At 42.2% G+C, this 24,299-nt stretch overlaps 2 protein-coding genes across 9 annotated transcripts in view; one reads left to right on the top strand and one right to left on the bottom strand.

Moving 5' to 3' along the window:
- Nucleotides 1–16,241, bottom strand: part of LOC118388976 (bridging integrator 2-like) — a 33,148-nt gene extending 16,907 nt beyond the window's left edge. For 5 of the 8 annotated variants that reach the window (XR_008144665.1, XR_008144668.1, XR_008144666.1 and 2 more), the window contains exons 1-7: nt 16,073–16,237; nt 13,882–13,962; nt 9,089–9,143; nt 7,172–7,266; nt 562–657; nt 275–382; nt 93–178 (exon numbers count right to left, since the gene is read on the bottom strand). Coding sequence is in view for 2 of the 8 variants with exons in the window: in XM_035778623.2 (XP_035634516.1) it covers nt 93–178; nt 275–382; nt 562–657; nt 7,172–7,266; nt 9,089–9,143; nt 13,882–13,962; nt 16,073–16,165 (614 nt within the window). In the remaining 6 variants the exon portion in view is untranslated. Of the gene's footprint in view, nt 1–92; nt 179–274; nt 383–561; nt 658–7,171; nt 7,269–7,850; nt 8,058–9,088; nt 9,144–13,881; nt 13,963–16,072 lie in introns of those variants that run through there. The other 3 variants (XR_008144669.1, XM_035778625.2, XR_008144670.1) reach the window with 3 other exon arrangements.
- Nucleotides 1–24,299, top strand: part of LOC118388983 (histone deacetylase 7-like) — a 266,283-nt gene that overhangs the window by 232,616 nt on the left and 9,368 nt on the right. The window lies entirely within an intron of this gene.

The raw sequence follows: 24,299 nt of genomic DNA, 5'->3' as shown, positions 1-24,299 counted from the left end.
ATTTCATAAGTACAGTATTTGACCCATTTCAGTAAAAAAAATTGCATGCATAATGAACATGACCCTAATGTGCTGTGGTCCATTGACTTTACCTTTGATAGAGAACAGGAAGCTCCTCCCTCATCTCTTTGTTGATTTCCTCAAACACACTCTGGGCTATGTTGAACTCCTCCTCTGCCTGGTTAGAGAGAAATGGCATTCAAATGCCTTCAGTACCTTTATCCAAATATGTTGACAAAAAAAATATAGAATTTCCGTTTAATTTTCAACACACCTTTGTGATTTTGGCATCGTCTTTCTTCTTGGCATTCTGCAGCGCCTCCAAGTGGTGACGTGAGGAATCGTAGTCTACTAGCTTCCGACCGCGTTTGGCCAATCGTTCCTAAGAGGCACGGGGAGAAGTGATATTTCTAAACCATAATCCCCATGAGTCAAGTGACACTATAAGTCTCTTGATTGTAAGACAAAGCAGCAAATGTAAACACATGTGGAGATAAAAGTTTAGATGTGAACCAGATATATTGCACCAAAAACAGTTGATATAAGTACATCAGAAGCTACCTTGACTTCATGAAACTGGCCAGTGTAATTCTCCATGGTGCGGACTATTTGGTCTGTTAGTTTCTCTTCGTAATCGTTCCACAGCAAGTCCTCACTCTGTAATAATGGGAAGGTAAAAAAAACAAAACAATTTGAAAACCTTCAGCCTGCTTTCGACATTTCCAAAATATTCACAGAAAGAACTGCTTCTGCCTCACCTGAAACATTCTTTAATGGAAATAATATACTGCCCAACACTAAGAGAATGTACAGTATAAGACCATTTTAAAACATTTAAATCAACACTATACTATATGAGCACCAATATGGTTTTCGTAAAAAATACAACACAGATATTGCTCCTTTGCAACTGGATAAAATCTTTACAGCCCTTAACAACAATACGCTCTTGGCATCTTTTCAGATTTATCCAAAGCGTTTGACATGGTGGATAATTAAATATTACTTTCTAAATTGTATTATTACATTTTTTTCATAATAATACATATAATTGGTTATATAGCTACGTTTTTTATGAAGAAGCACAATTTGTTCATGCAAACGGCAGTGCATCTACCAGGGCCAAGATATCATGTGGTGTGCCACAGGGTTCAATAATCGGACCTTTGTTATTCCTAATCTACAGTATATTCATGAACTTGCTGCTGTGTCTTCTACCATACTTCCCATTCTCTTTGCTGATGATTCCAATTTTGATTCACTAATTAATGAAGCCAACTCAGGTATGGCAATATTTCCTGAATGGTTCCAGACAAACAAATGATCTTTAAATGTAAAAAAAAAATCCAACTTTATTGTATTCACTAGTAAGAATAAGAAATACTGTAAAAAAAAAGAAAAGAAAAAAAGAACCAGAATATCAATTAGGGGAAATGAAATGGAACAAGTCACATCCACTAGATTCCCTTTGAGTTCTAATTGATGAAACGTTATCCTGTAAAGATCATATTCAATTTGTCCGTAGCAAAGTGAAGAAATCGGTTGGTATCATCAGAAAGATTAGTGGTTTGGTTCATCAGGCTTGCTTCCTAACTCTATACTATAGCTTAATTTACCCATATCTCATTTACTGTAATATTGTCTGGGCCAGTACATATGCCTCCTACCTACACAAAATACAAAATACATTTGCAAGTCTAGCCACATCCTCTAATTACCTGGCTCCATCTGCACCTTTGTTTAAGAAACTAAATATCTTGTCTATTTAGAACATTAATGTATGTCAGTTATGCACTACAAATACTCCCATATACCTCCCAGACAGTTTACCTAAACCCTTCAATGGATTCTTCCAGGTTCATTCTGAAATCCATCTATATAAGACAAGACACTGAGATTACCTTCACCCTCCCCACTGCCACACCTCACATAGTTAATTCTCTATCAGATACAGAGGTATCATACTCTGGAATTCTTATCTTCACATTGCCAAAACCTCATCATCCCTCAATAACTTCAAACGAAGACAGGGGGTCAGCTTGATGAACCAAACTAGCCAATAATCCCCTCCATGTAGCCTCAAACATGTTTCTTCTTGTTTACTGAGTATATCATGTACAATTATAATGAATACGCTTGGTTTAACTTATATTTGTGGTGTGGTTTTCATATACAGTGCATTCGGAAAATATTCAGACCCCTTCACTTTTTCCACATTTTGTTACTTTACAGCCTTATTCCAAAATGGATTAAAGAAAACATTTTCTTCATCAATCTACACACAATAACCGATAATGACAAATCGAAAACAGGTTTTTAGAAATCTATTTACATATCAAAAAATGTGAAAACGTATTTACATAAGTATTCCGACCTTTTGCTATGAGTTTCGAAATTGAGCTCAGGTGCATCCTGTTTTCATTGATCCTCCTTGAGATGTTTCTACAACTTGATTGGAGTCCACCTGTGGTAAATTCAATAGATTGGGCATGATTTGGAAAGGCACACACATCTAAATAAGGTCCCACAGTTGACAGTGCATGTCAGAGCAAAAACCAAGCCATGGGGTAGAAGGAATTGTCCATTGAGCTCCAGGACAGGATTGTGATGAGGCACAGATCTGGGGAAGGGTACCAAAAAATGTCTCCAGCATTGAAGGTTCCCAAGCACACAGTGGCCTCCATCGTTCTTAAATGGAAGAAGTTTGGAACCACCAAGACTCTTCTTAGAGCTGGCCGCTCAACTCACCTGAGCAATCGGGGGAGAAGGGCCTTGGTCAGGGAGGTGACCAAGAACCCGATAGTCACTCTGACAGAGCTCCAGAGTTCCTCTGTGGATATGGGAGAACCTTCCAAAAGGACAACCTTCTCTGCAGCACTCTACCAATCAGGCCTTTATGGTAGTGGCCAGATGGAAGCAACTCCTCAGTAAAAGGCACATGACAGTCTAAAGGATCCTAAAGGACTCTGACCATGAAACCAAGATTGAACTCTTTGGCCTGAATGCCAAGCGTCACTTCTGGAGGAAATCTGGCACCATTTCTACGGTGAAGCATGGTGGTGGTAGCATCATGCTGTGGGGATGTTTTTCAGCGGCAGGGTCTGGGAGACTAGTCAGGATTGAGGGAAAGATTAACGGAGCAAAGTACAGACAGATCCTTGATGAAAACCTGCTCCAGAGTGCTCAGGACCTCACCTTCCAACAGGACAACGACCCTAAGCACACAGCCAAGACAATGCAGAAGTGACTTCAGGACAAGTCTCTGAATGTCCTTGAGTGGCCTAGCCAGAGCCCAGACTTGAAATCATGTCTGATCGATCATCTCTGTAGAGACCTGAAAATATCTCTGCAGTGACGCACCTCATCCAACCTTACAGAGCTTGAGAGGATCTGCAGAGAATGGGAGAAACTCCCCAAATACAGGTGTGCCAAGCTTTTAGCCTTATACCCAAGAAGACTCAAGGCTGTAATTGCTTTCAACGGTGCTTCAACAAAGTACTGCGTAAAGGGTCTGAATACGTACATGTGAAATTCAGTTTTTTTTTCTTTCTAAAAAACAGTTTTGAGGTTGTGTGTGTAGATTGATGAGGGAAAACTATTTAATACATTTTAGAATAAGGCTGTAACGTAACAAAATGTGGGCTTACAACACCTGCACACCGTTATTACCAGTGTGTTTATCTGTACTGTTTTTTTCTTTCACTTCTTTTCTTTGGTATGAATAAATAAATAAAACAAATTAAAAAGCACTCGCCTTTCAAAATGAAATTCTGGTCAACACACTGGTATTCTTGTAGGCTCCACTGTTATTTTAAATCTCAAACAAATGTTTCTGTCAATAGAATCATTGTTAATCATGATTCTCACTATAGTTTAGAGTTGGACATTTGAAATTATTTCACTATTCAAATATATCATGATATTTTTTTGGATATCCGGATAGTAGAAATACATGTGTTTTAAAGAAAATATTTTGCGGGGGAAACTTCAATGGAGACTTGCTTGCGATACTCAAGAGAGCAGGTGCTTGTTTCGGGTGGGGGAGAGGCGAGAGAGGACGAGGAGGTGCCAGTATGTGTGGTCGTGAGGGAGAGGTAGAAAGTAGACAAACCGACTCACTAGTTAGACAAACTTGTTGATGTCATAGGTTATCTATCATACCATCTGGTAGAGCAAATCTTGACCGCATCAAATCGTTTTAAAGAATTTAGCTAGCTACAGTAGCGAGGTAAGTTAGCCAGCTAGCTAGCTAAAGTAGCAAGGCTAATTAAGGCCCCGTACATGTCTACAACAACTACATTCATATGAAACAACAGCAGACCTGTTGATTGATCAATGTAGCCTACTTATGTAGGAGAGTTAAAATGGTTATTCCATCAAACTTCAAATTATTAGAACAGTACACAACACAGAACATCCAGGTTAAGGGTCAGTGGCCCAAGCCCGCTAACAGGAATGTTCCAAGTTCAGACAGATGAGGGAATCGGATCGCTATGACCGCCAGGAACTTTAGTTTTGGTTTATATTTTCATTTGTTGTGCTACTAGTACTGCCTGATGATGTTAAGTTGGCAGCTACAGTAGATGGATGATATTAACATCTTCGGTTTTTATTTCATTAAACCTGGGTGCTTACGGAACCTTCTAACACCCTGGTACTACCCGTAGCTCCCGTTCTCCTCAGTCTGAGAAAACACAGAGAGAAAGGTATGTTTCACAGATTACTCCTGTGTAGAAGTCCACAAAGTTAAATAAATAAAGCACCCCAAGGTTAATGATATAGGTATTGTTATATGGGTGTGTGGGACTATTGAAGCATGTAACTTTCAGGGTTGTATCATTGTTATTGATATAGTTTTACAGAGTGCTAAAAAGTATTGCTGTTGCTAGTTAGAAAGTCTTTCTGTGATGCCGATGGTTATCTGAGCTGCCAACGTATGCTATGGTTGCATTATGGGAGATGTACTTTTAGCTCTTTAAGGTCTGAATGGGATAAATGCAATTTCACTTTGTATGAGATGAGATATTATGAGACATTACAGTGTTTTTGTACATGAGTTGTATTTTAATACTGTCAACACTGAAAGAGATGAGACAGAATATTTGTTTCACTTTTCTTCATGCTCCAGTCATGACTGTCTCTCCTTTGTGAGGATCAAATGGAGCCGTCAGCTCCGCAAAGATTTGAGGATAGCCAGACCCTCACACAGGAGAGGAGAGGGGGGAGTTTGGCCTGTTTTATGACATAAATACCTTGCAGAAACTCTCCCCCACTCTGCAGAAATGGAAGACAAAACCCCAACATCCAAAAGTGGATAATGAAACAATATTTCTAACAAAGAATGTTGGGAATGATGATAGATGGAATATGGAAAATTCATGTATATTCTGTGATGTCATTAACATGATCAGAAAGACGTTATAAAGGAAACATCGTAACTTTAAGAGCTTTCACAATGTGCATATCAGATTTAGATTATATGATTAACTATTTTTTTGAAACGATAGAAATGTGATTTAAGTCTTTAAATGAGATGATGGCTTTTCATATAAACCTGAGCCCAGTCATAACCACGCCCACGTGAGCACAGAAATTGTGTCAACAGGACGGAACACCTTCCAAGGCCAGAGTGCTTAAAAGGACTCGCTGAGAATTTCCATACAGTCCAGAGAACGTGAGAATGTGGTCCACGCGTTGAAATGGTTAAAACTACAAGACTAGAAAATGATAAGGCCCTCTGAAACTCTCGACGAGTGAAGAAGGTGAAGGCTAGATCAAAACATGCTTCGTCTGCAACTCTGCATGTAAAGTAGTCCAGGAAAATTGACCAAAGACGAGAAGACAGAACCCTCTCACCACTGTGTGGTAAACCTGAAGGATCCAATCTAAGAACACTCCAGAACAAAAGGACATTGTGACCTCTGGTGGACAACTAGAGACTTTACATCCAACTACTCCCCATTGATGGACCGAGTGATTTCAACAGAGACAACAGAGAAAGACATCTACGAGTAAATATATGTTGCATTTCTAATCCGAATGAGTGGTTGTTAGGGTGCTAAATATGAATATTTAGAGTGAAAGCAGTTTCCAAATGTATGTACGATAAGTTCACCATCTTTGTCTCTCCCGCGCTTTATCTTTCCCCATCCTCTTTCCATTGTGTAACAAGCCATCATATCAGGTTAGTCCACTAGGGACTGTTTTCATTGCATTGTGTTAGTAACCATAACCTATACCGTGTGTGTGTGTGTGTTTATGTATTTCTGTGTGATTATTTAGTTAAATAGTAAATACATAATTAAGTCAATATGTGTATCGCTGATTCATCACTTAGGTTAGGGTCCGTGCAGATTTACGAAGTCATCGACGTTCAGAAAGAGACTGATGAGGAAGTAATTAATAATTGACTGTTATTGATGTAAGAAATATTTAGATCATCTTTAGAGTTTAAGTTGGGAGATAGTAACTCTGTAAACAACTTAACCCGTGGTGCCCCAAACTCCTAATGAGTTAATTGTTATATGATTAATTTAATTGAGTAATAATTAAACATAGTAGGTATTTATTCGATAAATAGCAGTCATCACATTAATGATAGTCAGGTCACGACCCTCCTCTATAGAACAACTTGTCAGATGGTGCATTGAAGACTGAAGTATTCCTGTCCTGTCTTTTCATAATACCATTGCAGATCTACATAAAAGCCCAAAAAGACAGCTGAGGTGTCACTCTTTATTTCTTGGTTCTTCTGTGGTACATATAAAGACAGCTACACGTTTTCTCATTTAGCCAACTTAATTCTGTCATTTTAATTCCATTTTGCATTGATTCTAAATATGCCCACTTCCCTTGCTACACATGAAGCCTGTGACTGTAACGGCAATTTGATTGACCGAGAGTAACAAGCTACACGTGTGAATGCTACAGGTATTATAAAAAACTTGTATTATAAAAAATATATATAATGATCTATCCTTGTAGGTTATGTAGCACATTTCAGTTTTATAAACATTTTGACAAATCCTTTTCATTGTTAAAAATATACCTATATTTTTTCTCTCAAATTAATACTCTCCCAAGTGATGTAATACTAACATATGTTTGGATATTCAAATAACCGCGCCCATCCCTACTATAGATCACAACAAAATACCCAGCTGTGGCCCACCTCCATGATGACAGACAGGTCCTCTCCTCCCTGCCAGTCAGGTTCGTAGACGTCTCTTAACGTCTGGGACAGTCGCTTGGATGTCTCGTGCATCACTGTAGAGAAGGACAGAAGGAAAATTGACTGCATTTGTAATAAAAAAAGTTTGTGTGTAGATAACACCACTTGCCTATCAGATCACTTGTTAACTAGGCTAGAGGACAGTGTCTGGGGATGTAGTGCCTAGACACTGTCAAGGGTAGTAATTCACTACCAAACAAGGTGGGACTACATGAAGTTGTCTAAAAAGAAACTCTTATTTTCTGCAGCAAAACATTTTGCTACGGCGTACACTAATAAGGCTGTGTCTAGACTTCACAGTTCATGCAGCTTTAGTATTCTGATCATAGTTCCGAAGGCGTCATGAGTCTACATTTAAACGTGTCTAACGTGTCCAGTGTTTCCGGATTCCCTTTTCCCGCGCTATATTCAAATGCCACCAACGGTGGAATAGGTTAAATATGATAACACAATTAGCAATTGCTAACTAGGCAGCTAACCTCTATAGAGTCTATAGCTAGCTAGCCAGCAAGCAATACTAAAGTGATTCCAAACGGATTAGCATAACTCTAGCCAGACAAACATTATTTTCTAAATATTAGTTAGATGGCTAGCATTTGAGTCCAGCAAACACTTTCCTCACAGACTTGGAATCTATTTCCTCCGACGTTATAACGAAAAGTTGCCTCGGTCCCAAAATACACCTTTTTTGGAGACTTGTGGGAGGGGTTCTGATGACATCGCCCACTGTATACACTTTCGGTAGCCTGATTACATCAAGACTAAAGAGAAATCCGCACACAATCCATCCCTGACCACCTCCACAATCAGACCCGTCTTTTCAATGGGATCTTCGTATTCTGATAGCAGAAATCACAGGTAAGTGTCAAGTGTAGACCTAATAAATACAACCTGGCATGACAGAAATCATAATGGAAAGAACATTAACGTTTTGGATTTGAGGCACAATTCTGATTCGGCTACACCTACGCAAGGTCAAAACAACATGGGCTTCATTTGAAGTGGTATGCAAACGGTTGCACTAAAAACAAACAATACTAACACAATCATTTCTCTCTCAAATCAATAATACATTCATTTGCCGAGTCTGCCCTTTTTAATGGTCCTCAGTTCTTTGCTTTTCTAAATTGACAGTATAGACAGCATTGCAAAAAAAAAAAATCTAATAATAGATGGAATTCACTTCCCTCTTTACTTTCTCCCTCATGCCACCAGAGAGGATTTGAAAGTGTGGTCAGTTTACAAAAAGAGACTTGGGCCAATGTGTCAAATTTAACACATTACTGTACATAATATAGGCCTACAACTACATCAAAGCCAAAAAAATAATAGGGTAAAGATTTCTGATCTTGAGGCCATGACAACACAACGATTATAGATATTTGGTTTTGACCTGAATATGAATATGGCAGCCTGAACTGCCTAAATGCATAGGACAACACTAAAGATAAGTATTGAATCTATAGATGGGTTAGCAGACAACACCATGAAAACAATACGGAAGCCTTAATGGGGCAGAGGTCTGAGTTGTAATTCTTGATCGCCAGATAGCTAGCAACAATGACAAGACACGACCTTGTGGGGGATCACAAGTGGCTCGTTTCAGCTAGTTTCATTTTGTTCTAACCAACAACTGTAACTATGTATTTGAGAGACAAGTGCTCATTGTGCAAATGTATTTATGTTTTCAATAAAAATTGGATAACATTTGTCAACATTCTAAGCCAACCCTGCCTGTTTGGCCAGTTTTGTTGTTTAACAACTTAAATTAAGCCATTGATTTGACTAATCAGAACCGTAGGTGCTCCTGTGCCCATGAGAAACCTCTGCTATGGAGTGAGATGAAATAGCTCCTACCTTTCACTGCACGGAAGTACGCTTGGACTTCTTTGAATAGTCTTCCCCCATCATTCTGTTGGTTGAAAAGACAGAAGATTCAACGAGGGAGTTGTTATAGTACATTTCTTACAGTGAGAGCATCCATCAATCAAAGACCCATTCCAGTAGTTGACGTCACCTTTACAGAGGATACATCTCCAAAAACACTGAAAGACAAAGACACCAGGATGTTCACAATTCAAGATGTACAATCATACCACAAACAATAACAGTAAAGAATGTATAGGTATGTGTTTTAAAAGTGACACTGTCCTTTTCGAACAAGGATGACCTTTTTATTTATATTTTTTTTTACTATATTTTACTTCAAGGAGCCAGAGAAACTAATGACAAAAAAATAAAATCTGAATAAGGAGTATATTGTTTTACGCAAGGCATGGTGGCCCAACCTGGTCTCAGAGCATTTCATATTATTCTCTACGGAAATCCAAGACACTCCATTTTTTACAATCCGTATTATGTAACCAATTTGCAAAATGTATTATATGTTATGAATTCTGTCTAGGTGGCTAACATTAGCTAGTTCGCTAATGTTAGGTAGGGTTAGGGTTAAGTTTAGGAGTTAGGTTAAAGGGTTACGGTTAGGTTAAAGGTTAGGGGGAGGGTTAGCTAACATGCTAAGTAGTTTCAAAGTAATATAATAATAATATATGCCATTTAGCTGACGCTTTTATCCAAAGCGACTTACAGTCATGTGTGCATACATTCTATGTATGGGTGGTCCCGGGAATCGAACCCACTACCCTGGCGTTACAAGCGCCATGCTCTACCAACTGAGCCACAGTAGCTAAAAAGTAGTTAAAAAGTTGCTAATTAGCTCACATTGACCGTGATGAGATGGATACACATCCACCCCCACCATTTTAGCCTTAAGTAACCATCTGTCTTATGTAACCATACCTAACATATACTAAATGGAATAACAAAAACTAAATTGAGTGTCTCAGATTTACGTACAGAATAATACAAAATGCTCTGAAACCAGGTTGGGTGGCCATTGTTTGGTTAATTAAATGCTAGCAGCCATGACTGAATTCAAACTTGAGTTGGTTTTGGGGTAAGGTTTGATGTGGGTGTCTCGTGTGTGCTCGTAGGTGGGAAGAGAGGCGATCCAAAGTCAAAACAAATTTGCCAATCTCTGGGGATAGTCAGGGGCCGTCAATAAATTACAATGGAAATGGGACAATATTTTCATGTGTTATTAAATGCTGTCAATATTTATATATGAACTTCTACAATTTATAGTTGGTTTAAGATTTCTAAGTCATTAACATTTGGAGATATTGACCTATAAAATATTGTCCCATGTACATTGTGTAATTTCCTGATGATCCCTAAGCCCAATAGGGATATCAAATGTCAAACCAAATTGACCACAGGCATTATGATCAGGTTACTTGGGTGCTGACAGCTGTGGGCAGGATTAAAATAAGCCCAACCCACAGAAAACTGTTATGGTACCCTTAATTGTTTCCCATCTTCTCCCAAATCTAATTTTTGGACAAGACTACTTTATGACCAAAATTAACCCATTCACACTTTGTAGTCAATTTTGACACTAGAATAAATGTTTCTGACTTATATCAATGGCAAATCGGCCATTTTCCAAACAAGAAGTATCTTTTTAGCGTCAGTCGCTCTTTAATCTTTTAAAATTATAAATTGTATATATATATTTAACCTTTAAGTCCGTTAAGAAAAAATTCTTATTTACAATGACAGCCTACCCCGGCAAAGCCCTAACACGGACAATGCTGGGCCAATTGTGCACCGCCCTATGGGACTCCAATCACGGCCTAGAATCAAACCAGGTCTGTAGTGGCTCCTCTAGCACATATGCAGTGCCTTAGACCGCTAAGCCACTCAAAAACCTTTTCTTAATATGTGTTGATTTGGTGAAATGACCCAAAATACAGATATTTAAAAGTGCACAGATTTGAGGGCATATAAACAGTTAACCGAATGTCAGAGATAGCTCCCTTGCAACATACAGTGCATTCAGAAAGTATTTAAACCCCTTGATTTTTTTCCACATTTTGTTACGTTACAGCCTTATTCTAAAATTGATACAATTATTCATTTCTCATCAATCTACACACAATACCCCAAAATGACAAAGTGAAAACAGGTTTTTATTAATGCATACAAATAAATACCTTATTTACACAAGTGTTCAGATCCTTTGCTATGAGACTCCAAATTGAGCTCAGATGCATCCTTTTTCCATTGATAATCCTTGAAATGTTTCTACAACTTGATTGGAGTCCACCTGTGGTAATTTCAATTGATTGGACATGATTTGATAAGGTCCCATAGTTGACAGTGCATGTCAGATCGAAAACCAAGCCATGAGGTCAAAGGAATTGTTTTGTAGAGCTCCAAGACCGACTTGTGGTAGAAGCACAGATCTGTGGAAGGGTACCAAAACACTTCTGCAGCATTGAACGTCCCCAAGAACACAGTGGCCTCCATCATTCTTAAATGGAAGAAGTTTGGAACCACCAAGACTCTTCCTAGAGCTGGCAGCCTGAGCAGTCAGGGAGAAGGGCCTTGGTGAGGGAGGTGACCAAGAATCCGGTGGTCACTCTGACAGAGCTCCAGAGTTCCTCTGTGGGCATGGGAGAACCTTCCAGAAGGACAACCATCTCTGTAGCACTCCACCAATCATGACGTTATTGTTGAGTGGCGAGACAGAAGCCACTCCTCAGTAAAAGATACGACAGCCCGCTTGGAGTTTGCCAAAAGGCACGTAAAGAGTAAAGAGAGCTCCTTGATGAAAACCTGCTCCAGAGCACTCAGGACCTCAGACTGGGGTTAAGGTTCACCTTCCAACAGGACAACGACCCCAAGCACACAGCCAAGATGACGCAGGAGTCTCTGAACGTCCTTGAGTGGCCCAGCCAGAATCTGGAATTGAACATCTCTGGAGAGACCTGAAAATCGCTGTGCAGCGATGCTCCCCATTCAACCTGACAGAGCTTGAGAGGATCTGCAGAGAAGAATGGAAGAAACTCCCCAAATACAGGTGTGCATCATACCTCAGAAGACTCAAGGCTGTAATCGCTGCCAAAGGTGCTATAACAAAGTACTGAGTAAAGGGTCTGAACACTTATGTAAAATGTGATCTCTGTTATTTATTTTATTCCTAAAAAAAAAAGTTTTTGCTTTGTCATTATGGGGTATTGTATGTAGGGGAACACCCCCCAGTGCATCTATATTTATGGGAACAAGCACTGTTCATGACAAACTGTTCACACGCCTCTTGTTGGTGGAGAGATTTCTTTGGGGTACTTTTATCCATTTTTCTCCCCCAATTTCGTGATATCCAATTGGTAGTTACAGGTCGCGAAGGTCGAGAGCCATGCGTCCTCCGAAACACGACCCTCCCAAGCCGCACTGCTTCTTGACACACTGCTCGCTTAACCTGGAAGCCAGCCGCACCAATGTGTTGGTGGAAACACCATACAACTGGCAACCGAAGTCAGCTTGCAGGCGTCCGGCCCTCCACAAGGAGTCGCTAGAGCGCGATGGGACAAGGAAATCCCGACCAGCCAAACCCACCCCTAACCCGGACAATGCTGTGCCAATTGTGAGCCGCCTCATGGGTCTCCTGGTCACGGCCGGCTGTCGCACAGCCTGGGATCAAACCCGGGGTTATAGTGACGCCTCCAGCAATGTGTACAGTGCCATAGACTGCTGCACCACATTGGAGGCCCTAGTGGAGAGATTTTTACAAAAATGTTGCAGTTTTAAAGCTAGTTGATCTGGACATTTCTGACAAATTATAAATAGCTCTTAAGGTATGCAATAACTAACATGACAAGAAGAAGTGATGTGTCTTGTGCATTCTACTATTACAACTTTCAAGACTAAATTTAATGCCGGACCCTCGCGCCCCTGAGTTTGGGAACCACTGATTTAGCAGACAAATCAACCTCTGGTTTTCCAGTACTTTTTCAAATGAGCGACCAACCAGTGGCTAGTCAGTTGGCCATTTGACAGCATAGAAGTCAATGAAATTACATTTAAAAAAAGAATAATGTAAACAATTTTTTTTTATATTTTTCCATCAGACAAAATGTCCACGTCGTGGGCAAGTTCTTTGGTCATAAACGATCGTCTGACGTCTTCTCTCATTCAGTATGACAGGGTATATATATAGATCTGATGATTATGTACCACTATGTGTGTTGTAAGCTCCGACAACGTTCTGAAAGTGTCAGAAATGTTGAGCTTTTATCGTGGAGTTTGGCTAGTGTTACGAGCTCATATGAGTCACCGGGGATTGGGGTGACTGACCAATAGGAGGAACACTGCCGACAATGACACCTTTCTGGTGTGTTGTCGTTCTTTCGATGCCATGCTTGATACGCCCAGTTGACGCAGTTGATGTAGCCTACTTCGCTGAAGTATCCTTGCAATGCATGACAATCGCAGAATGTGACGAGAGAACTGAAACAAAGCGTACAATCTGGCCAGGTTGATAATCAAGATTTGAATTTGAATACGTCGCACAGTGTGACACGTAACATGTAATAAAGACAGCATCCGACGTAGTGTGGGAAGGCCTTTAGGGGATGGAGAGGCTTGAGCAACCAACAGTAACAGTCAGTATGACTCATATAGGCCTAGTACAGCATGTTACAAAAAGTGGGCTTATCGATACAAACACCCATTGCATCAGCGTTGCAGTTCACCATGGGAGACAGAAACAGCATGACATTGAAGTAGAGCTTTTCTTCATCCGGTACCTGTTGTTTGAGAAGGTTCTGGGAGTACTGCTCAAACTGTTCATCTTTAGTCTCCATGTTCTTCCCCAGCTTCTGCATGACCTATGACAGGACAAAAACAAAAGCGGTTGATATATCCACAGCTTTCATTCAATCAACATTAATGGGCATGACTCTATAATAGGTATTGTACCGTTGTTCAGGTTGACCTGCGCGAGGTACTGACAATCACCCTTCAATTCAAAATGTATTGGTCACATACACATATTTAGAGGATGATATTGCGGGGGTAGCAAAATGCTTGTGTTCCTAGCTACAACAGTGCTGTAGTATCTAACATTTCACAACAATACACAAATCTAAAATTAAAAGAATGGAAGAAATATATAAAATATTAGGACAAGCAATATTGGAGTGGCATTGACTAAAATACAGTCGAATACAGTATATACATATGAGATGGGTAAAGCAGGATGTTAACATTATTGAAGTGACTAGTGTTCCATTATTTAAGTGGCCAGTCATTCCAAGTCTATGTATAAAGGGCAGCAGCCTTAACGGTGCAGAGTTGAGTAACTGGGTGGTAGCCGGCTAGTGATGGCTATTTAACAGTCTGATGGCCTTGAGATAGAAGCTGTTTTTCAGTCTCTCGGTCCCAGCTTTGATGCACCTGTACTGATCTCGCCTTCGGAATGATAGCGGGGTGAACAGACCGTGGCTCGGGTGGTTCATGTCCTTCATGATACTTACAGTATCTAGGCCCTACAGTATCTAGGCCCTACACACATAATGATTCTAAACAACTATTGTAACTTACTGGTGCAACGTTCACTATTTTCCAAACCCAGGCCAACAAAATGTATATTATTCCCCTTTCCCAAAAAGGACATATATTGTTGACCCCAAATGATAGGATGGAACATGGGCACAATTGAACCGATTTCATCTGACAGACATTTCAAACCATGCTCTCGGTCCTTTTTTGTTGTTGGTTTCAGCAGCAAAGTGAAACTAGCAGAGCAGTATGCCAGCACCAAGGCCAAGTGAACCACAAAGCCACCGAGTAAGAGCAGTGAGGGAGAGGAAGTGTATGCAGAGGCAGGAAGTGAAAGATTTTGTGTCCACATGCAGCTGCACAAGCAACATCAACAAAATGGCATTAACAGATGAGCACAACATCAACGTGGATGCTTTCTGTTGGGATAGACAACTAACTTGATATAGGCTAGTTCACAATAAAAGGTCAATGGAATATTATTTGAACTGTTGTTTTTTTTTTTGTCTTTTGAGGAATTAACCTGGGGTCATTGAGATATCAACATCAACTACATTCAGTAGGTTATGATTCTTCAAACCTGTCTAAAGCCCTTAAACAAGTCATCAATTGCCTGGGTCAGTGAGTGTCGGTGGTAAAGAACACGCCAACAGTCAGCTAAGTGGACAACTTAGGCCTACTGTTACCAATATCATGTAGTTCAACTAATAATTTAACTACATTTTGCAGTAGCTTGGTGGTAATTCAACTAAATTCAAATGTAGGTAGTGTTTTCAGTAGTTAATAACTTTTTTTCCTACTGGAACTACACACAACTTTCTTTTGCAAAAAGAAAAGAAAATACGAGTGTGAAGTTGGCAATAATTTCCTTTATTTGTCGGCATCAAACCTGCCTAATTCTCACTTGAAACAAAATTATTGTGTTTAATGGGATAAATCACACATTCTGTTAACATATGACCCCAAATTGATCTGTTCTTGCAATTTATAGTCTGATAGTTCTGATCTATATATGATCATTTTTCACAAAGTAGTTTGGATGTAGTGAACTACCTTTTCACAGTAACTTTAGTTAAGTAAACTATATATTTTTTTGTAGTGGTAGCTTTAGTGTAAATTAACTGCTTTTGGTGTGAACTAATTGGTAGCTTGGTAAACTCCTTTCAGAGTAGGTTCCTCCACACTGACCAAAATACATAAACAGAACCTGGTTTCCCAAAGCATCTTAAAACTATGTTCATCTTATGGTTCTAACAATGAACTTAGCCTGAAGATGCTTTTTGGGAAACCGGGCCCTGGCCAACAACAGTTAAGCGTCATTAAGTTCCAAGTAGCCCGAATGACTAAGCTCGTAGTTGTAGAGTAGCCTAATGAATTGTGGCAATCTTGATTTCAGGATAACATAGAGATATCACGGTTCACTAACTTGTTGCTTACCTTTTCCTGTGCGCGATTCAATGACTTTTGTACTCGTTTGGCAAGAATTCCAGCCCCAGCCCCAATGTTTTGCCCCATCTTGTTCTCTGTCATAGTTTCTTCTCTCACTCTGGTCTGCTACTGCTTCCTCTTGTGAAAACACTGCTCTGGTGCTTATATCCTTGTTGAAGTACTTAGGGGTGGAGAGCAGAAGAGTCTTTACCAATGTCAGACAGGACTCTCTCTCTCTCTCTCTCTCTCACACACACATGACTTTGCTATACCCATGTAACATTTGTGTCGGCCGTGTTAAAAAAGGTTGTCTTGCAGTTAAACGGACACTAGCTTTCCTCAAAATCAGTCGATAGACTTCATGAAACACATGTTCCACCCTCTTGTTGAAACTTGTAAACGAGTCAGTAAATGACCCTGCGGCCGGGAGGTGGTCTTTGTAATGAGTGTTTAAATTAGTATTTTATTTTGCACAATATTCAAGAAATCGCTTCCACAGGATAAAGCCTACACTTAACTCATCATGTTAATCATACCATCGTCAAGGTAGATTGCAGGATGAATACAAAAGGTGATTTATTATATTGACAAGATGATTGTCCGCTATAACCATGTAAATGCGTATCCGCGAAAGGCAGGTGGGAGGGAATAATCTAGCCCCGTCTTTCCAAAACTCTGTGCTGGGACCCCAATGGGTGCACGTTTATATTTTTGGCCGAGCACTACACAGCTGATTCAAATAATCAAAGCTCGATGATTAGTTGATTATTTGGATCAGCTGTGTAGTGCTAGGGCAAAAACCAAAACGTGCACCCTGTCACACCCTGACCATAGTTTGCTTTGTATGTTTCTATGTTTTGTTTGGTCAGGGTGTGATCTGAGTGGGCATTCTATGTTGGATGTCTAGTTTGTCTGTTTCTGTGTTTGGCCTGATATGGTTCTCAATCAGAGGCAGGTGTTAGTCGTTGTCTCTGATTGGGAGCCATATTTAGGTAGCCTGTTTTGTCATTTCGGGTTGTGGGTGGTTGTCTATGTTAGTTGCTTGTGTCAGCACAGGTCTCATTATAGCTGCACGGTCGTGATTCGTTTATTGGTTTGCACAGTTTGCATTCAGTATTCAGTGCTTTCTTTAATTAAAAAATCGTCATGAACACATACCACGCTGCATTTTGGTCCGCTCCTTACGACGATCGTGACACACCCTATGGGGCCCCCAGGACCAAGTTTGGAAAACCCTGTCAGACGAATCTGGCCAATTATCTTTTGTAGAAAACATCAATATACTCGTAACAACCTACCATTTATAAAACTTAAATTTAATAAAATATTCCTCACCTCAAAATACTCCTCACACTCAAAATACTGTTGGAATTCACTTTTATCTTGAACAAATTCGACACTCATTGCCCCCCATACAAAACCTCCTTACTTGTTCTGCATGGTCAGACTCAGGGTAGAATCAACCTTCGCCATTTGCCTCTTCCTCTGTGAATACTCACCTGAGAAATATGATACCTTAATTTTTTGTTACATTTTGCTGTAAAGAGCGGCAGGCAGCATCAAATGATGTGGATAAATAGATGGATAGCCATTCAATGTTTTCTGTATTTATTTTCTTCTGGTTCTATGAAAGTCAATGATCTAAGACCAGACCCAACTGCTATTGCATTGGTGTCTATGGGAGATATATTACATTTACATTACATTTACATTTAAGTCATTTAGCAGACGCTCTTATCCAGAGCGACTTACAAATTGGTGCATACACCTTATGACATCCAGTGGAACAGCCACTTTACAATAGTGCATCTAAATCTTTTTAGGGGGTGAGAAGGATTACTTACCCTATCCTAGGTATTCCTTGAAGAGGTGGGGTTTCAGGTGTCTCCGGAAGGTGGTGATTGACTCCGCTGTCCTGGCGTCGTGAGGGAGTTTGTTCCACCATTGGGGGGCCAGAGCAGCGAACAGTTTTGACTGGGCTGAGCGGGAACTGTACTTCCTCAGTGGTAGGGAGGCGAGCAGGCCAGAGGTGGATGAACACAGTGCCCTTGTTTGGGTGTAGGGCCTGATCAGAGCCTGGAGGTACTGAGGTGCCGTTCCCCTCACAGCTCCGTAGGCAAGCACCATGGTCTTGTAGCGGATGCGAGCTTCAACTGGAAGCCAGTGGAGAGAGCGGAGGAGCGGGGTGACGTGAGAGAACTTGGGAAGGTTGAACACCAGACGGGCTGCGGCGTTCTGGATGAGTTGTAGGGGTTTAATGGCACAGGCAGGGAGCCCAGCCAACAGCGAGTTGCAGTAATCAAGACGGGAGATGACAAGTGCCTGGATTAGGACCTGCGCCGCTTCCTGTGTGAGTCAGGGTCGTACTCTGCGGATGTTGTAGAGCATGAACCTACAGGAACGGGACACCGCCTTGATGTTAGTTGAGAACGACAGGGTGTTGTCCAGGATCACGCCAAGGTTCTTAGCGCTCTGGGAGGAGGACACAATGGAGTTGTCAACCGTGATGGCGAGATCATGGAACGGGCAGTCCTTCCCCGGGAGGAAGAGGAGCTCCGTCTTGCTGAGGTTCAGCTTGAGGTGGTGATCCATCATCCACACTGATATGTCTGCCAGACATGCAGAGATGCGATTCGCCACCTGGTCATCAGAAGGGGGAAAGGAGAAGATTAATTGTGTGTCGTCTGCATAGCAATGATAGGAGAGACCATGTGAGGTTATGACAGAGCCAAGTGACTTGGTGTATAGCGAGAATAAGAGAGGGCCTAGAACAGAGCCCTGGGGGACACCAGTGGTGAGAGCGCGTGGTGAGGAGACAGATTCTCGCCACGCCACCTGGTAGGAGCGACCTGTCAGGTAGGACGCAATCCAAGCGTGGGCCGCGCCGGAGATGCCCAACTCGGAGAGGGTGGAGAGGAGGATCTGATGGTTCACAGTATCGAAGGCAGCCGATAGGTCTAGAAGGATGAGAGCAGAGGAGAGAGAGTTAGCTTTAGCAGTGCGGAGCGCCTCCGTGATACAGAGAAGAGCAGTCTCAGTTGAATAACTAGTCTTGAAACCTGACTGATTTGGATCAAGAAGGTCATTCTGAGAGAGATAGCGGTAGAGCTGGCCAAGGACGGCACGCTCAAGAGTTTTGGAGAGAAAAGAGAGAAGGGATACTGGTCTGTAGTTGTTGACATCGGAGGGATCGAGTGTAGGTTTTTTCAGAAGGGGTGCAACTCTCGCTCTCTTGAAGACGGAAGGGACGTAGCCAGCGGTCAGGGATGAGTTGATGAGCGAGGTGAGGTAAGGGAGAAGGTCTCCGGAAATGGTCTGGAGAAGAGAGGAGGGGATAGGGTCAAGCGGGCAGGTTGTTGGGCGGCCGGCCGTCACAAGACGCGAGATTTCATCTGGAGAGAGAGGGAGAAAGAGGTCAGAGCATAGGGTAGGGCAGTGTGAGCAGAACCAGCGGTGTCGTTTGACTTAGCAAACGAGGATCGGATGTCGTCGACCTTCTTTTCAAAATGGTTGACGAAGTCATCTGCAGAGAGGGAGGAGGGGGGGGGGGGATTCAGGAGGGAGGAGAAGGTGGCAAAGAGCTTCCTAGGGTTAGAGGCAGATGCTTGGAATTTAGAATGGTAGAAAGTGGCTTTAGCAGCAGAGACAGAGGAGGAAAATGTAGAGAGGAGGGAGTGAAAGGATGCCAGGTCCGCAGGGAGGCGAGTTTTCCTCCATTTCCGCTCGGCTGCCCGGAGCCCTGTTCTGTGAGCTCGCAATGAGTCGTCGAGCCACGGAGCGGGAGGGGAGGACCGAGCCGGCCTGGAGGATAGGGGACATAGAGAGTCAAAGGATGCAGAAAGGGAGGAGAGGAGGGTTGAGGAGGCAGAATCAGGAGATAGGTTGGAGAAAGTTTGAGCAGAGGGAAGAGATGATAGGATGGAAGAGGAGAGAGTAGCGGGGAGAGAGAGCGAAGGTTGGGACGGCGCGATACCATCCGAGTAGGGGCAGTGTGGGAAGTGTTGGATGAGAGCGAGAGGGAAAAGGATACAAGGTAGTGGTCGGAGACTTGGAGGGAGTTGCAATGAGGTTAGTGGAAGAACAGCATCTAGTAAAGATGAGGTCAAGCGTATTGCCTGCCTTGTGAGTAGGGGGAAGGTGAGAGGGTGAGGTCAAAAGAGGGGAGGAGTGGAAAGAAGGAGGCAGAGAGGAATGAGTCAAAGGTAGACGTGGGGAGGTTAAAGTCGCCCAGAACTGTGAGAGGTGAGCCGTCCTCAGGAAAGGAGCTTATCAAGGCATCAAGCTCATTGATGAACTCTCCAAGGGAACCTGGAGGGCGATAAATGATAAGGATGTTAAGCTTGAAAGGGCTGGTAACTGTGACAGCATGGAATTCAAAGGAGGCGATAGACAGATGGGTAAGGGGAGAAAGAGAGAAAGACCACTTGGGAGAGATGAGGATCCCGGTGCCACCACCCCGCTGACCAGAAGCTCTCGGGGTGTGCGAGAACACGTGGGCGGACGAGGAGAGGGCAGTAGGAGTAGCAGTGTTATCTGTGGTGATCCATGTTTCCGTCAGTGCCAAGAAGTCGAGGACTGGAGGGAGGCATAGGCTGAGATGAACTCTGCCTTGTTGGCCGCAGATCGGCAGTTCCAGAGGCTACCGGAGACCTGGAACTCCACGTGGGTCGTACGCGCTGGGACCACCAGATTAGGGTGGTCGCGGCCACGCGGTGTGGAGCGTTTGTATGGTCTGTGCAGAGAGGAGAGAACAGGGATAGACAGACACATAGTTGACAGGCTACAGAAGAGGCTACGCTAATGCAAGGGGATTGGAATGACAAGTGGACTACACGTCTCGAATGTTCAGAAAGTTAAGCTTACGTAGCAGGAATCTTATTGACTAAAAATTATTAAAATGATACAGTACTGCTGAAGTACTGTATTCAGTTATTAAGTATACTGGAACTGACCATTTTTTTTCAATGGTAAACCGCCTAAATGACCCATCTTCATTTATCCACCATCTTTGGTATCTTTTGCCAATTAAATCAAACTTTATTTGTCACATGCGCCGAATACAACAAGTGTAGACCTTACCGTGAAATACTTACTTACAAGCCCTTAACCAACAGTGTAGTTCAAGAAGAGTTAAGAAAATATTTACCAAATATATATATATATTTTTTTAAATGATAAAAAGTAACACAATCACATAACAATAATGAGGCTTATATACAAGGGTTACCAGTGCCACACTGCATAGATAATAAACAGCGAGTAGCAGCAGTGTACAAACAAATGGAGGGGGGGGGGGGGCAATGTAATAGTCCGGTGGCCATTTGATTAATTGTTCAGCAGTCTTATGGCTTGGGGGTAGAAGCTTAAGGAGCCTTTTGGTCCTAGACTTGGCGCTCTGGTACCGATTGTCGTGCGCTAGCAGAGAAAACAGTCTATGACTTGGGTGACTGGAGTCTCTGACAATTTTATGGGCTTTCCTCTGACACTGTGTCCTGGATGGCAGGAAGCTTGGCCCCAGTGATGTACTGGGCCATACGCACTACCCTCTGTAGCGCCTTACGGCCAGATGCCGAGCAGTTGCCATACCAGACGGTGATGCAACTGGTCAGGATGCTCTCGATGGCGCAGCTGTAGAACTTTGTGAGGATCTAGGGACTCATGCCAAATCTTTTCAGTCTCCCGAATGGGAAAAGGTTTTGTCATGCCCTCTTCACTGGGCCCCAGTGTTGGGGATCAGGGGCAGACATGTTGTTGCCTACCCTTAACACCTGGGGGTGGACTGTCAGGAAGTCCAGGATCCAGTTGCAGAGGGAGGTGTTTAGTCCCAGGGTCCTTAGCTTAGTGATGAGCTTTGTGGGAAATATGATGTTGAACGCTGAGCTGTAGTCAATGAATAGCATTCTCACATAGGTGTTCCTTTTGTCCAGGTGGGAAAGGGCAGTGTGGAGTGCGATTGAGATAGGCGATGTTGTTGCCGGTCATGTCTAGTGAGGACCTGCCTTATAACAGGCCTACAAGCCCTCAGTCCAGCCTCTCTCAGCCTATTGAGGACAGTCTGAGCACTGATGGTGGGATTGTGCTTTCCTGGTGTAATGCGGGCAGTTGTTGTTGCCATTCTGTACCTGTCACGCTGGTGTGATGTTCGGATGTACCGATCCTGTGCAGGTGTTATTACACGTGGTCTACCACTGCGAGGACGATCAGCTGTCCGTCCTGTCTCCCTGCAGCGCTGTCTTAGGCGTCTCACAGTACAGACATTGAAATTTACTGCCCTGGCCACATCTGCAGTCCTCATGCCTCCTTCCAGCATGTTCACGCAGATGAGCAGGGACACTGGGCTATAACATTGAGCACACAGTCAAGCAATCTCCATAGACAAACATTGGTAACAGAATGGCCTTACTGAATAGCTCAGTGACTTTCAATGTGGCACGGTCATAAGATGCCACCTTTCCAACAACATTTCTGCCCTGCTAGAGCTGTCATTTAGGACATTTAGGAGCAACAACGGCTCAGCTCGAAGTGGTAGGCCACACACAAGCTCACATAACGGGACTGCTTTGTGCTGAAGCGCGTAAAATTGGACTCTAGAACAGTGGAAGCGCGTTCTCTGGGGTGAGGAATCACGCTTCACCATCTGGCAGTCCAATGGACCAATCTGGATTAGGTGGATGCCAGAAGAACATTGCCTGCCCCAATCCATACTGTCAACTTTAAAGTTTAGTTGAGGAGGAATAATGATCTGGGGCTGTTTTTTCATGGTTCGGGCTAGGCCCCTTAGTTTCAGCAAAGGGAAATCTTAACGCTACAGCATACAATGGCATTAGACTATTCTGTTTTCAACTTTGTGGCAACAGTTTGGGCAGTGCTTCTCAATTATTTTCTGTTACGCCCCCCTAGGAAGAAGTAAACATTTTGCGCCCCCCAACTCTCCGCCGCGACTGTAAATAGTATCATTTGTCTTTACAATTGTTATAAGTACACCTCTGCTTAACATTGTATCCTTATTAACATTAAAGAAAAGAAAAAGAAAGAAATATAGATCAACTTACAACAAAGAATAACTTTATTAACATTGTTTTTTAGTCTGTAACAGAAAAGACTTAAAGTGAATCAATTTGCCTGAAATTAAAAATTCAACTCTTATTTAAACTGTAAACATTTTGACCATTTGATACTGAAAAATTAAATGAAATATAATCAATAAATAATAATAAATTCAAATTGAATTGACCAGCAACATTAACTCAGGAGCACAATATATGAAACACTTTGACCTATAAAACAAAAATGAATAAAACAATTTGTGCTGATTTAAAAAAAAAAATCAAAATGAGGAAGTCAGGATTAATGGCTACAATGAGCACGTTTTGCAGAGCACAGCTTTTCGAAGCGGGGTTTGAAGTATGATACTTCAACTCTCAGCTCCTGCTCAATGTTTAGCTGGGACCTGTACTTGGTCTTCAGTGCAGCAACAGCAGAGACGCCAGTCTCACAAAGATAAGATGTTGCAAAATGAAGAAGAATGCCCATGGCCCTCTGCCCTAAGAGTGGATACTGCCTCTCTACACTCAGCCAGAATTCACTCAGTGTCTGTGATGTGAACCTCAGTCTCAATGTGTAGTCAGACCTCATATCAATGAACTGGCCCTCTGCAGAGCCGAAACCAGTTGGAGCTGGTACATTGAAAGGATCTCTCACTCAGTCATATTGGGAACTGTTTTCAGGGAAGTACTTTTTAAAGAATCCCATCAGTGATGAAATGTGCTCCTTAATATATGGAATCACTGAGGTGGCATCATAGTCAGTAGTGTCAACAAATTCATGCAGGTTCTCGAATGAATCAGTATTTCCTTCGTCAAGTCGCCTGCCCCACATTGCAAGCTTTCGAGTGAAAGAGCTGATCTGGTCTGTGACCTGAGGGAGGTGTTTATCTTTCCCTTGAAGCTGTAGATTTAGTTCATTTAGCTTTCCAAATATGTCACTCAGGTAGGCCAATTTTGCCAGGAAGTTCTCATCACAAAATTTTTCTGCGAGGTCATACTTGTGCTCCTCCCCCGAAAACATTCTTATCTGCTCTCTGAGCTCAACAACTCGGGACAAGACTTTTCTTCGTGAAACAGCACAGCTTGATGTTCAGCTCCCATCTCCTCACAGATAGCAGAGAAGACTCTTGTTTTTGGTGGTCTGGTCTTTATAAAATTGACTACACCTACAATGTCAGTCATAACCTCAC

The sequence above is a fragment of the Oncorhynchus keta genome, chromosome 10, assembly GCF_023373465.1.
Source record: "Oncorhynchus keta strain PuntledgeMale-10-30-2019 chromosome 10, Oket_V2, whole genome shotgun sequence".
Classification (NCBI taxonomy): domain Eukaryota; kingdom Metazoa; phylum Chordata; class Actinopteri; order Salmoniformes; family Salmonidae; genus Oncorhynchus; species Oncorhynchus keta.
The sequence above is the reverse complement of the archived record's forward strand: the minus strand, read 5'-3'. Positions and strand labels throughout refer to the sequence as shown.